Source organism: Heteronotia binoei, chromosome 3 (assembly GCF_032191835.1).
Source record: "Heteronotia binoei isolate CCM8104 ecotype False Entrance Well chromosome 3, APGP_CSIRO_Hbin_v1, whole genome shotgun sequence".
Lineage (NCBI taxonomy): Eukaryota > Metazoa > Chordata > Lepidosauria > Squamata > Gekkonidae > Heteronotia > Heteronotia binoei.
Genome location: NC_083225.1, coordinates 12,548,964 through 12,564,267, shown reverse-complemented (window position 1 = coordinate 12,564,267; position 15,304 = coordinate 12,548,964). Strand labels below are relative to the sequence as shown.

The window sequence follows — 15,304 nt, the reverse complement described above, 5'->3', positions numbered from 1 at the left end:
AGGTAGATGAAAACATTGGATTTATATCTCGCCCTCCACTCCGAAGAGTCTCACAGCGGCTCACAATCTCCTTTCCCTTCCTCCCCCACAACAGATACCCTGTGAGGTAGAAGAAGATATGGGATTTATATCTTGCCCTCCACTCCGAAGAGTCTCAGAGCGGCTCACAATCTCCTTTCCCTTCCTCCCCCACAACAGACACCCTGTGAGGTAGATGAAAGCATTGGATTTATATCCTGCCCTCCACTCTGAAGAATCTCAGAGCGGCTCACAATCTCCTTTCCCTTCCTCCCCGCACAACAGACACCCTGTGAGGTAGAAGAAGATATTAGATTTATATCCCGCCCTCCACTCTGAAAAGTCTCAGAGTGGCCCACAATCTCCTTTCCCTTCCTCTTCCCACAACAGATACCCTGTGAGGTAGAAGAAGATATTGGATTTATATCCTGCCCTCCACTCCGAAGAGACTCAGAGTGGCTCACAATTACCTTTCCCTTCCGCCCCCCACAACAGACACCCTGTGAGGTAGATGAAGATGTTGGATTTATATTCCGCCCTCCAGAGTCTCAGAGCGGCTCACAATCTCCTTTCCCTTCCTCCCCCACAATATACACCCTGTGAGGTAGAAGAAGATATTGGATTTATATCCCGCCCTCCACTCCGAAGAGTCTCAGAGTGGCTCACAATCTCCTTTCCCTTCATCTTCCCACAACAGATACCCTGTGAGGTAGAAGAAGATATTGGATTTATATCCCGCCCTCCACTCCGAAAAGTCTGAGCGGCTCACAATCTCCTTTCCCTCCCCCCCACAACAGACACCCTATGAGGTGGGTGGGGCTGAGAGGGCTCTCCCAGCAGCTGCCCTTTCAAGGACAAAGTCTCAGAGCGGCCTACAATCTCCTTTACCTTTCTCCCCCACAACAGACACCCTGTGAGGTGGGTGGGGCTGGAGAGGGCTCTCCCAGCAGCTGCCCTTTCAAGGACAGAGTCTCAGAGCGGCCTACAATCTCCTTTACCTTCCTCCCCCACAACAGACACCCTGTGAGGTGGGTGGGGCTGGAGAGGGCTCTCACAGCAGCTGCCCTTTCAAGGACAACCTCTGCCAGAGCTATGGCTGACCCAAGGCCATGCCAGCAGGTGCAAGTGGAGGAGTGGGGAATCAAACCCGCTTCTCCCAGATAAGAGTCCGCACACTACACCAAACTGGCTCTCACTGGTGTAGACTTAGGCCGGGGACTTCCCAGCGTTTTTGAGCCTGTGGGTACCGTTGGAACTCCAGCACAGGGTGGTGAGAAAAACTATGAAATAGCTACTGCAGGAGGTAGGGCCCGCCAGAAAATAGCTGCCCAAAGGGGTGGGAAAAAGGAACGGTCCCCTGTCCAAGCACCAGCCATTTCCGACTCTGGGTTGACGTTGCTTTCACAACGTTTTCACAGCAGATTTTTTACAGGGTGGTTTGCCATTGCCTTCCCCAGTCATCTACGTTTTCACCCCAGCAAGCTGGGGGCTCGTTTTACCGATCTCCGAAGGATGGAAGGCTGAGTCAACCTCAAGCTGGCTACCTGAAAACCCAGCTTCCACCGGGTATCGAACAGAGCTTAGTCGGGAGCAGAGCTTAGGACTGCAGTACTGCAGCATTAACACGCTGTTCCACGGGGTTGAGCCAGCCATAAAATATCGGGGAGTAAGCAGCTTGTCAACATTTCAGGTAGAAGCTGTGTCTAACGGGATGCAAGGCTTTTTGTGTGAAAAAAGCCCAGCAGGAACTCGTTTGCATATTAGAACACACCTCTCGATGTCACCATATTTTCACTCAGGGCTCTTTTTCTGGCAGGAGCTCCTCTGCGTATTAGGCCACGCCCCCTGATGTAGCCAATCCTCCAAGAGCTTAGAGGGCTCTTAGTACAGGGCCTACTGTAAGCTCCAGGAGGATTGGCTACATCCGGGGGGGGGCATGGCCTAATATGCAGAGGAGCTCCTACAAAAAGAGCCCTGTTTTCACTCATTTGCCTATCAGGCCACACACTCCAACACCAAGCCAGCTGGAATTGCATTACTGCTAAAAAAAAAATGCCCTGACAGGACACCTTTTTAAAATCGATACGTTGTTTAAAAACGTTTTCGTGTATACATGCAGCCGTGCAGTTCAGATCCTTGTGCTGCGGTGGCAGCAGCTGCTGAAGCAAAATGTTAAAAATGTGTACAGCCAATCAGAGGTTCTGCTGGCCAAAAGCCCCACCCGGCTCCACCCACTTTTTGAGGCACTTGACAGACGCCAGGAAAAGTGTCGGCAAGTGCCAGGGCTTTCCAGGGCACCTTGTTGGGGACCACTGTCTTAGCCTAAGGCCATTCCAAATCCAACTTCTTCAACCTTCTGCTCAGTGCAGGAAATCCAGCTCCAGGGTGCTGGCAGCAGATTGCTGTCCAACCTCTACTTCGGTATGCCCGGTGGGGGAAAGAAGCCTTCCAATCCTCTTGCTATTTGGCTGTTTTGAAGAGCTGTTTCCCTTTCATAGGTTCTTCTAGTGCAGGAGTGTCAAACATGTGGCCTGAGGGCCAAATCAGGCCCCTGGAGGGCTCCTATCAGGCCCCCGAGCAACTGGCTGTCATCTGCTTCCTTCTCCCTCTCTCTCGCTTCCTTCTGCATCACAGCTTGCTTTGCTTGGCTTGCTCAATTGCACAGGAGCTACAGAGCAAAGCCTCTATTTTCTCCATTGGTTGAGGCTCCTCCCCTTCCTGGTCCCCTCGGAAGTGGGGGAAGAGCCAGAGCTTCCTTTGCCCAGTTCCCTGGATCCCGTGGAAGAAATACAAAGAAAGCCCCTCTAAGACCAACAAGGGCTAATATATTAAGCATGTTTTAAGTTTTTTTAAAAAAAATCTTTAGTCGTGTTTGTGTCCTTTAAAAATTTTAACTCTGCTTAAAAAGGTAAAACGACTGCAAGCACCAGTCGTTTCCAACTCTGGGGTGACATTGCTTTCACAATGTTTTCACGGCAGACTTTTTACGGGGTGGTTTGCCATTGCCTTCCCCAGTCATCTACATTCCCCCCCCCCCGCCCCCAGCAAGCTGGGGACTCATTTTACCGACCTCAGAAGGATGGAAGGCAGAGTCAACCTTGAGCCAGCTACTTGAACCCAGCTTCTGCTGGGATCGAACTCAGGTTGTGAGCAGAGAGGGGAGAGACGGTGGCTCAGTGGTAGAGCATCTGCTTGGTAAGCAGAAGGGCCCAGGTTCAATCCCTGGCATCTCCAAAAAAGGGTCCAGGCAAATAGGTGTGAAAAAACCTCAGCTTGAGATGTGGAGAGCCACTGCCAGTCTGAGTAGATAATACTGACTTTGATGGACCAGGGGTCTGATTCAGTATAAGGCAGCTTCATATGTCCATATGTCCAGAGCTTAGGGCTTCAGTACTGCAGCTTTACCACTTTGCGCCTTGGGGGTATCTCTGCAACGTAACCTTAAATAGGTACACACATGGCGTGGCCCGACACGGCCCAGCCCGGCCCAACAAGGTCTCATTTATGTCAGATCCAGCCCTCATAAGAAGTGAGTTCGACACCCCTGCCCTAGTGGTTACTCAAAATGCCCCATCCTCTAACTTAACTTCTCTAGGCCAGGGTTCTGCGACCTGTGGTTCTGGAGCCAAATGAAACTCAGTATGGAACCAAAAGTTGCTGTCTCTTTAAAAAAAAAAAAAAAGACAGAAACTTGGGTTTTAAGGTATATTGAAGGGGCAGATCAGATGCTAAAACAGCCAGTATATGAAAGGATTGGCATTGGAAGATTTTTTTTTTAATTGGCGAGTTCTTTTTCTTGCATAAGAGAACTTGGAACACTCTTCCTATACATATGTATGCTAAAATATATATGTATTGTTTGTTGGCCATTGTAGACACATAATGATTTCAGTGGGGCCAAAAGCTTCTTATATATCTGCGTGGGGTGGAATTCTAGTAGGAACTCCTTTGCATTTCAGGGCACACACCCCTGATGTAGCCAATCCTCTAAGAGCTTACAAGGCTCTTTTTTGTAACTCTTGGAGGATTGGCTACATCGGGGAGGGGGGAGAGGAGTGCCCTTGTTTGCAAAAGAGCTTCTGCTAGAGTTCTACCCCTGTTCCTACGAAACTCATGCTTGAAAAGAAACAGAGTTATTAACATTTACTGCCATTCTCACCATCATTTCCCAATTCTGACAAGTTTATTGCCTTTTGCTGTTTTCCCACGCAACTTATACTGTCCAGACCAAACTGTTATTCTTTCAATTTGTTAATTTCACTATCTTGCCATTGGATTCTAACTTCATACTATTTTGCATGCTTAGCCACAACCCACAAGCTATATGTAGCACTGCTAACTGTACCCCATTTCGTTTTCTGATGAAGTGTGCTTTTAGTGCATGAAAGCTTAAAAGGTAAAGGTAGTCCCCTCGTTTTCGACTCTGGGGTGATGTCACATCACCACGTTTTCACAGCAGACTTTTTACGGGGTGGTTTGCCACTGCCTTCCCTAGTCATCTACACTTTCCCCCCAGCAAGCTGGGTATTCATTTTACCAGACGAAGACCCCAGGATTTATTATCTTCGTTTCAATTTTATAACATCTTCAACAGTGGAATGAGCTTAAATGAATATTTCTGGACTTCAGTGTTCATGGAAATTACTCCTGAATATTTTTACTTAGTATTTGTGAAATTCCAATATTAATTTTACGGTGCTTTCCAACCAATTTCAATCATTTCCCATTTTAAGTTAGAATTTAGGATTGATTCCTATAAAATAAATTTAACTTAAAATGGGAAATGTTTGAAATTGGTTGGAAAGCACCATAAAATTAATATTGGAATTTCACAAATACTAAGTAAAAATATTCAGGAGTAATTTCCATGAACATTGAGGTCCAGAAATATTCATTTAAGCTCATTCCACTGTTGAAGATGTTATAAAATTGAAACAAAGATAATAAATCCCGGAGTCTTCATCTGGAACAGACCTTGAGCTGAACCACTGCGTGACATCTTTATTCATAATTGCCTAGTGTCAAGTTGTTGTTTAAATTTAATTTTTACCGTTACTCCAGTATTTTTTTGGTTTTATTCATTTTACCAACCTTGGAAGGATGGTGTCAACCTTGAGCCAGCTACCTGAACCCAGCTTCTGCCGGGATCAAACTCAGGGTGTGAGCAGAGAGCTTGGACTGCAGTACTGCAGCTTTACCACTCTGCACCACAGGGCTCTTCACAAGCACGAAAGCTTAAATATTTTTATTTATCGTGTCATCTCCCGGAAGACAGAAATGTAGTTTGCTGGTTGAACTGTAATAACATTTTGAATCGCTTCATCTCCTAGGGCCGGTTTTTATTTGCCTGCGTCTCATTAGTTTATGTGGCTTCTCTCCAGGGAAAGGAAAAGGCAGAGGGCGGATTCGACCCGAGGATGAGGAGGAGATGGGGAACGCCCGGCCTTCAGCTCCAAGCACGTTGTTTGATTTCCTGGAGTCTAAAATGGGTACTCTTGCAGTAGAAGGTATGTATTGACTGGGAGATTCTGCGGGAGCAGCTTGGACCTGAAATTTAATTAGCTTTGTGGGGGAGCGGAAGGAATAGCGTGGATTAATTAATCCAACTGTAGAAGCATTGTTGTTTTTTATGCAATATCAACTCTTGCTTGTAAGCCTCTCCACCCATGCAGGTCCCAGGCCTTGGTGGCAGGGCTCTTCGTCCAGGTATGGAAAGGAAAGGTCCCCTGTGCAAGCATCAGTCGTTTTCGACTCTGGGGTGACGTTGCTTTCACAACGTTTTCACAGCAGACTTTTTATGGGGTGGTTTGCCATCGCCTTCTCCAGTCTTTTACACTCCCCCCCCCCCCAGCAAGCTGGGTACTCATTTTACTGACCTCAGAAGGATGGAAGGCTGAGTCAACCTCGAGCCGGCTACCTGAAAACCCAGCTTCCACCGGGGATTGAACTCGGGTCGTGAGCAGAGCTTAGGACTGCAGTGCTGCAGCTTTAACACTGTTCCATGGGGCTCTTAGCAGTCCAAGTAAAGATGGGCACAAAAAAGCCCAACAGGAACTCATTTGCATATTAGGCCACACACCCTCTGATGTCATCATTTAGATAGGTCCAGGTGGGCGGCCGTGTTGGTCTGAAGCAGTAGAAAAAAGCAGGAGTCCAGTACCTTGCCTGAAGAAGTGCGCTTAGAGAGCACGCAAAAGCTTGCATTCTGAAGAAAAGTTCGTTGGTCTTAAAGGTGCGCCTTGACTTCTGCTTTGATGTCACCATTGTTTTGCACAGGGCTCTTTTTGTAGAAAAAGCCCAGCAGGTGCTCATTTGCATATTAGGCCACACCCCGCACACCAAGCTGGCCAGAGCCCCGCTCCTGCTCAAAAAAAAAGCCCTGGGTGAGCACAGTCTTCAGGTTGATATTTTGCATTCCTAATGACAGCCATCCTGTAGACTAGATGTTTTCACCCACAGCTAGTCCAAAGCAAAGCCCACCCAAGTGGGGAGTGGTTGTGTTTGGTGTCCAGGAGGAGAGTGCCATGATTGTTGCCCTAGTGCAGCCTACAGGCTCCTGGAGAAGCCTACCTCAGAGTTGGTAGTGAGCCTACATCTCCCAGGATCCCTTCTGTCCCTCTGATTGGGTGGGCCACAGTTTTGGAGGGAAAACTTGTCCACTGGAAGGGGGTGGGACCTGAGAGGAAAGAATAAAAGCCCTAGTTCGAGTGGGAAGGTTGTTCTCGCTGGAAAGACTGAGCTGAGAAGAGGCTGCTGCAGGATGGTTCCCTCACGGGTGAGTTGGTTTGAAATTAGAAGGAGGGGGAACGCGCGGTTAGTCACTTCAGGGCTTTTGGTTTCTTTATACCGCCTTTATTGTTTTTCAATTTTTCACTCTTGCGCTAAGAATGAAAACTCCCACTTGTTTGTTCTTGAACACTTACAATAAACTTATTATTGTTATGCTGTGTGGGTCCTCATGCCTCTTTGGTCATGGAGGAAGGCATTTTCTGAGAAGAAAGACAGGGGTTGGGTGGTTGCTCTGGGTCCTTCCAGGTAGAGCCATACCAGAGCGGTGGCAGTCGGTTAGACGTCCTTCCTGGTTCCCTGCTTGTGACAGAGAGAGAGAGAAGGATCTGCATGGTGGAGATGAGAATGTTGTAGTTCAGGAGGAGAAAGGTATGGGCTGAGGGCTTCTTTGAGCAGGACTTGAGCCCATGAAGCTGCTGTGTACTGCCATCAAAGTCAGTGTTGTCTACTCACTCCCCAGGGTTTCAGACAGCAGTCTTTCCCATCACCTGTTACCTGGTCCTTTCAATCGGAGATGTCGAGGATTGAATCTGGGGCTGTCTGCATGCCAAGCAGATGTTCTGTCACCAAACTGCAGCCCTTCCACTGGGAAGAAGAGGGTATCTGGAACAGAGGGGCAGGGAAAGCTGGCAAAGGCAGAGGGAGAAGAGATTAGAGAAGGAAAGTAAGAAGGTTAATATATTGCTTGATCCTGTAGCTTGAACATGGTCTTGGAGTTCTGGAAGGAAGTAGGGGAAAACACCGACTGTTTCAGCAGCTGTTTTGGACACAAGATGGTACAGAAACACCTTCCTTAACCCTGCACCGTATCCCAAGGACACAGATGTTTAACCTGTGAAAAAGTTAAAGCTTCTTCAGGAACTAATGACTGATGTATTTCAGCTTCTCTTGAAGCTATCCCTTGACAAGTTTCGACATTCAGGGCTTGCCCTGGAAAAACTCCACTGGTCTACATTATGAGGTTCCAGTATGGGTGGGTTGCCTTCTGTAGTTTCTGTGTGCAATACCCCACTATGTTTCAAGTACTTTGGTAAATAACAGGTTTGCAGTATATTTTTTGCAAAAGGCTGAATAATGGTCGATTGTAGGTAACTGCAACGTATGTTTTGTCGCTAGATGCGAAGCAGCAGCTCGATTGCTGTAAGGTGAGCTGAATAAGAAATAGTTTGAAGCCCTGACGCGGTTAACTCAGGCAAGCCCAATCTCAGACGCTAAGCAGGGCCGACACTGGCAAGCACTTTGATGGGAGACCTCCTTGAAATACCAGAGGCAGGGATGGGCTTTATTCAGCCACCTCTCTAAATATTCTCCATGCCCCCAATAGGGGTCAGTCACCAGAGGTTGCCATGACTTGCAGGTGCACTCACACACACACAAATACCAAAAAAGGAAGAGAGTTTGGAGCACATTAAGTAATATTTGTTCTGTGTGTCTAGATCAGGGGTGTCAAACATGCAGTCTGGGGGCCGAATCAGGCCCCCGGAGGGCTCCTATCAGGCCCCCAAATAACTGGCTGTCATCTGCTTCCTTCTCCCTCTCTCTTGCTTCCTTCTGCATAACAATTTGCTATGCAAGGCTTCCTCAATTGCACAGGCGCTAGAGAGCAAATCCTCTGTTTTCTCCATTGGCTGAGGCTCTTCCCCCCACCCCCGTCCCCTGGGGAAGGAAGGAAAGAGCCAGAGCTTCCTTTGCCCAGTTCCTTGGATCTCATGGGAGAAATACAAAGAAAGCACCTTTGAGACCAATAAGTGCTAACATTTTAAACATGTTTTAAGCTTTTAATATATATATATTTAATTGTGTTTGTCTGTGTCCCTTATAAATTTTATATCTCTGCTACCTAATCTTAAATAGGTACACACATGGCCTGGTCCAACCCAACACAGCCCGGCCCAACAAGGTCTCATTTATGTCAGATCCGGCCCTCATAACAAATGAGTTGGACACCCCTGGTCTAGATCAAAGATTTAATCATCAAACAAGTCTGGTTTATTTACATTTCTGTACTGCCTGCCTGTCATACGCTCCGACATTGCGAGGTTCTGCAAGTCGAGGGAGACTGCTGGAAGAAGATCAAGTGAGGGACGGTGGCTCAGTGGTAGAGCATCTGCTTGGGAAGCAGAAGGTCCCAGGTTCAATCCCTGGCATCTCCAAAAAAGGGTCCAGACAAATAGGTGGGAAAAACCTCAGCTTGAGGCCCTGGAGAACTGCTGCCAGTCTGAGAAGACAATACTGACTTTGATGGACCAAGGGTCTGATTCAGTATGAGGCAGCTTCATATGTACAAGTGATCTTGTTGGATCTCACTAGGAATTGGAAGTAAAATTCCTTTTTTCCTCCTGTCTTCCATTCATTCCTTAGTTTTGTGAAAGTGTCTTTGTCCTGGGGTAGATAGAACAAGCTAAGGGAGCGAGGGACTTCTGAATTTGCCACGTAACTACCTCAGACCTGGTTGACTTTTGGCAAAGGCTGCAGTCGCATAAAGATGAAAGGTGCAGAGCCCAAGTAGATCCTTGACTTTCATCGAAGTGATTGAAGTTCCAGGCGGGTAGATTCAATGTAAGGTTTGGAGAAACTTCAGAAGGAGTTCAGCTGTAGAACCGTCCTGGTGGGATGTCCCTCACTGCATGTCTTTGAAACGGGGACTGGACAGCCATAAGTCATGATCATTCAATAATTTAAAAAAAAAAATTCCTGCACTGACCATGGGGTTGGGTTAGATCAGGGGTGGCCAAACTCTCCTAATATAAGAGCCGCATAGAATAAATATCAGATGTTTGAGAGCTACGGGGAATGAGCATCAGATGTTTGAGAACCACAAGCAAGGAAGGAAGATGGGGAAGGGAGGAGGAAGAGGTAGAAAGAAAGCAGCTAACTTTAAATGCATTCTCCAAGCCAGCCAATAGGGCAGTGGGGGCTTCAAGAACCACACAATATGTGTGAAAGAGCCACACGTGGCTCCCCAAACTCTGGTTTACTTAGACTCCACCACAAAACCTCCAGGAATTTCCCACCAGCCTGGAGCTGGCACTGTAGTCAGGACTGAGCCCTATGAGTTCTCCCTCAAAGGCCAAAATAGGCCTGGAAAGGGCCTTCTGTCCCCTTCCCCCCACCTGTTACTGACAGAACCAAGTTTGGTTGACTTTTACTGATAAATGCGTGCTTCGTTGCCTAGCAACAGCCACTGCCTATCAACTTCCCCAGAGGCCTAGCAGGCAGGAGAGAGGCACATACTCAACCAATGGGAGGTAAGTACAGTTGACTGGCTGTTGATGTGCCAATGGCTGATTTTCCACGCTCGTGGGCCGGTGGTAGAGCTGGAAAGTCCCAGCACTCAGGGCTGCGAAAGTATTCCAATTACTGCTAATTGGGGAATCTGAGTAGTTTTTCTACATCCATTATCAACGTATTCCATACAGACAGTCGACTGCCCTCTTTTGTGGCTTGCTCACATGTATTGAGTCCCCTCCCCCACTTTCTTTGCAAATGACAGTTCTGTACCAGTGTTGAGCCGGAGTGGAACTTTAACCACCGTGACATGTTATTTCTTTGCCAGATGGATAACCTCATTTCGGTTTCCTAATTGAATGCCTCAAGTGCTTTAACCGCCCCTCGTTTGATACAAATTAGTTGTTTCACTAATTGGCTCGTGCGTTTTGTTTTGTTTTTAATTTCTAGAACCAAAGTCACAGATACCATCGCTGCATCAGGGACAGCACAGAGCACCAAACACCGAGCAGAACGGCATCAAAGGTTATAACCATCAGAGACATGCTCCTCGTAACGACCGACAGCCGAGGAGCGAGAAGCCCCCTCGTTTTCAGCGAGAGAGCCAGAGTTTGAGGCACGGCGGGGAAGGGGGCGGGCTTCTAAGAGCCAAAGCTTCTGAAAGGCAGAATTCCTTGGGCCCCGACCAGTGGACCGAAGACAGAAACAAGTGCGATAGACTTTATCCACGGAAAGACCTTGCGTACCCTACGGCGGTCCACCCCGGGGACTTTCCTTTCAAGCGGAGGGACAACAACCCGGTGCAAAACAGACAAGGGAAAGTGGGATCGTTCATGGAAATGAAAGACAACGCCGCTGTTCAAGATCCACCTGAAAACAACAACCAGAAACCCGGAAGTCGGGAAAGTCAGATGCATCCGCCCGACAGTTTCTACGATAGGAAAACGCTAATGCTAGCCAACGAAACATTGACCGCCCTGAAAAACGAGCAGCGCTTTGGTATGAACGTGGAGTATCAAAACCCTGTTAGAACTGATCGTTTTAGCAATATCCCGAACGGCGATCTGGAACATTTTCAGAAAGGAAGGAGGGTTGGACCTATTAAATTGCCTACGCCCAACATGGCTACATCATTTGACGTGAAAATGTATTATGATACCGGACCCAAGAAGAGATCTGGGCCCATTAAGCCAGAAAAAATGTCCGAATCCTGTACTTCGGGGGAGTATGGAAAAAGCTGGCAGCCGGGGGATGAATGCTTTGCCCTGTACTGGGAAGATAACAAGGTATGTCCAGTTTGAAACAAAAAATAACATAGACGATACTTTATTCAGTGGTCGAATGAATGCTCAGTTTGGTCATCGGGAAGACTGACATTCTCTGACAAATGAATTGCTCCTTGGTCTGTTGCTACCTTATACTGCCTTGGAAGCAAGTGGTGCTTAGGAACTGGGATGTGTCCAATTTACAGGTTTCTAAAATCTCTAATACTGCATGTTCAGGGATATTTTTAAAAAGGTGAAGGTAGTCCCCTGTGCAAGCACCAGTCGTTTCCGACTCTGGGGTGACGTCGCATCACGCTGTTTTCAGACTTTTTACGGGGTGGTTTGCCATTGCCTTCCCCAGTCATCTACACTTCCCCCCCCCCCCCAGCAAACTGGGTACTCCTTTTACCAACCTCAGAAGGATAAAACCGGCTAGCTGAACCCAGCTTCCACTGGGATTGAACTCAGGTCGTGAGCAGAGCTTGGATTGCAGTACTGCAGTTTACCACTCTGCACCATGGGGCTCCTTCAGGGATATAAGATGCCCTTTAAAAATGTAATTGGCCTGCTAAGAGCAGATCATGTGTGTGGGAGAGGCTTACTAAATTATTCAGTTGGTTAGCTTGAAGGAAAACGAGCAGGCATTTGGTTTTCTCAATGGACCAAGCAAGGCTGGGGACATCTTAGCTCATCTTATGATCTTCGATAAGAACACAGGAAAAGCCATGTTGGATCGGGCCAATGGCCCATCCAGTCCAACACTGTGTATCACACAGTGGCCAAAAAAACAGGAGCCATCAGGAGGTACACCAGTGGGGCCAGGACACTAGAAGCCTTCCCACTTTTGCTCCCCAAGCACCAAGAATACAGAGCATCACTTGCCCCAGACTGAGAGTTCCAACAATACCCTGGGGCTAATAGCCACTGATGGACCTCTGCTCCACGGATGGACCTATGCTGGTGTAGTTGTTAGGACTGGAGGAGGGTCTGGGCGACCCAGGATTCAATCCCCTCTCTTCCATGGAACTTCTCTGGGATCCCTTTCTCAGTCTCATCTACTTCACTTTATAAAAACAAATCTGAGGATGGTAGAGTGTTGTAAGCTGCTTTGGGAGGGACGGTGGCTCAGTGGTAGAGCATCTGCTTGGGAAGCAGAAGGTCCCAGGTTCAATCCCCGGCATCTCCAACTAAAAAGGGTCCAGGCAAGTAGGCGTGAAAAACCTCCGCTTGAGACCCTGGAGAGCCACTGCTGGTCAGGGGAGGGACAGTGGCTCAGTGGTAGAACATCTGCTGGGTAAGCAGAAGGTCCCAGGTTCAATCCCCGGCATCTCCAACTAACAAGGGTCCAGGCCAGTAGGCGTGAAAAACCTCCGCTTGAGACCCTGGAGAGCCGCTGCCAGTCTGAGAGGACAATACTGACTTTGATGGACCAAGGAGGGTCTCATTCAGTATAAGGCCGCTTCATAAGTTCATATGTCCCTATTAGGGAGGAAAGGGGATATAAATCTCTAAATAAATAACATATTCACCTAGAAACCACAGCTATGTATTTTAGTAGTGCAGAAAATGTAAGATGCTGGGAAGAGAATGAGCAAATCTCTTGAATCCTAGCCTAATTTTTTTTCACTGTCAAATCACAGCTGAGTTTTGGCCACCCCATAGTATTTCCAGGGCAAGAGTTGCTCTGCGTTGGTTTGCCATTGCCGGCCTCCTGATCACAACCTCTTGATGTCTCTCATCTAAATACTAGCTAGGGTTGACCATGCTTCGCTTCCAGTATCTGACAAAATGAAGCTAGCTTGGACTATCTGGGTCAGGGCTAATGCCCTAAAATAAAAAGGTAAAAGTCCCCTGTGCAAGCACCAGTCGTTTCCAGCTCTGGGGTGACGTTGCTTTCACAACGTTTTCACGGCAGACTTTTTATGGGGTGGTTTGCCATTGCCTTCCCCAGTCATCTGCACTTTCCCCCCAGCAAGCTGGGGACTCATTTTACCGACCTCGGAAGGATGAACATATGAAGCTGCCTTCTACTGAATCAGACCCTTGGTCCATCAACGTCAGCATTGTCTACTCAGACTGGCAGCGGCTCTCCAGGGTCTCAAGCTGAGGTTTTTCCCACCTATTTGCCTGGACCCTTTTTTGGAGATGCCGGGGATTGAACCTGGGACCTTCTGCTTCCCAAGCAGATGCTCTACCACTGAGCCACCCTCCCTCCTCAATGGATGGAAGGCTGAGTCAATCTTGGGATGGCTGCCTGAACCCAGGTTCCGCCAGGATTGAACAGGTGGGCAGAGCGTGGGCTGCAGGACTGCAGCTTTTTGTAAGAGCCCCATGGCGCAGAGTGGTAAAGCTGCAGTACTGCAGTCCTAAGCTCTGCTCACAACCTGAGTTCGATCCCAGCAGAAGCTGGGTTTAGGTAGTTGGCTCAAGGTTGACTCAGCCTTCCATCCTTCCGAGGTCGATCAAATGAGTCCCCAGCTTGCTGGGGTGAAAGTGTAGATGACTGGGGAAGGCAATGGCAAACCTCCCCATAAAAAAGTCTGTCGTGATGCGGCATCACCCCAGAATTGAAAACGACTGGTGCTTGCACAGGGGGCTACCTTTACCTTTTTACTGCAGCTTTACCACTCTGCGCCACTTGGCGCCTGATACCCTAAAATAGGTTCATTAACATCCATTTTTGAGCTACCATGAGCTAACAACTTTGTTCTTAGGTTATTTCTGTCTTAATACCCTAAAATAGTAAGACAGAAATAACCTAAGAATGAAGGTGTTAGCTCATGTTAGCTCAAAAATGGTTGTTAATGAACCTACGGATCAAAATTTTTGTTGTACAGGAGATTACTTGGATAAAAGATGTTTTAAAAGAGGAAATGTTGGATCTCCAACATGATCTGCTTATTTCCTACTGGGGCATGGGAATTCCTAATTCCGTTTCGCAGTTCATGCATTGGATGTCAGTAGCGTGGCGCAGAGTGGCAAAGTTGCAGTACTGCAGTCGGAGCCCTCTGCTCATGACCTGAGTTCGATCCCAGCAGAAGCTCGTTCAGGTAGCCAGGTTGACTCAGCCTTCCATCCTTCCGAGGTCAGTCAAATGAGGACCCAGCTTGCTGGGGGGAAAGGGTAGATGACTGGGGAAGGCAATTGCAAACCACCTCGTAAAAAGTCTGCCGTGAAAATGTTGTGAAAGCAGCATCACCCCAGAGTCGGAAACGACTGGTGCTTGCACAGGGGACTACCTTTAGCTTTACCTTTTAGTGTGGTATTGTTTGACCCCCCATTTACGACGCATGGATCCTAACAGGTTTTGTCTCTTCCAGTTTTATCGGGCAAAAATCGAAGCGCTTCACTCCTCCGGGACGACCGCCGTTGTTAAGTTCTGCGATTATGGAAACTATGAAGAGGTGTTACTAAGCAACATCAGGCCTATTCAAGCTGACACCTGGGTACGTGACAATACATTGTATACAAAGAGATAAAAAGTGCATAGTTCTTGCGAACAAGGAAGCCATAAACAGATGACTGGTAATCGCGCAAGGGGTTTTGAAGTAAAAGCCTGAAGAGAAGAATGCTAGAACTGACTTTAGACCTTCTTTATTACATATCCATCTATAACGATGCCTTAAAAGATGCACGGGGGATCTTACACTCATGTAATAATAAAAAGAAAAAAATTGTAAAAAAAATTTCCGGCAATCTATTCCTGAGTTGTTAGCTAAGTAATGTTTATATGAAAAACTGATGGTATACTTTTTAAATTTACCCTGTTGTATCAAATTAAGGATTCAGATTGACTGCTTCCATATGGCTTTGTTTACATTTAGGGTATAATGAATTCATAAGATTTAAATCCCCAAGGTTTTAAAAAAACCAACAAAATTCTGTATGTACAGCTAAAATGTTTCTACGGTTGTTTTACATGTGCTTATTGCTTTGAAATTGCTATATTGCCTAGGTATAATTATCAAAGACCTAAAGTGCTTCGTAGGAGCGTCCTTCTGAAA

At 47.3% G+C, this 15,304-nt stretch overlaps 1 protein-coding gene across 1 annotated transcript in view; it reads left to right on the top strand.

The window, feature by feature from the left end:
- LOC132568073 (tudor domain-containing protein 3-like) overlaps window positions 1–14,986 on the top strand; it is a 47,665-nt gene extending 32,679 nt beyond the window's left edge. Inside the window, exons 7-9 of the mRNA XM_060233549.1 lie at window positions 5,400–5,525; window positions 10,486–11,321; window positions 14,621–14,986. Of these exons, the coding sequence (XP_060089532.1) occupies window positions 5,400–5,525; window positions 10,486–11,321; window positions 14,621–14,779 (1,121 nt within the window). The 3' untranslated portion in view covers window positions 14,780–14,986. The remainder of the gene's footprint in view (window positions 1–5,399; window positions 5,526–10,485; window positions 11,322–14,620) is intronic.
- Window positions 14,987–15,304: the final 318 nt, after the last annotated feature.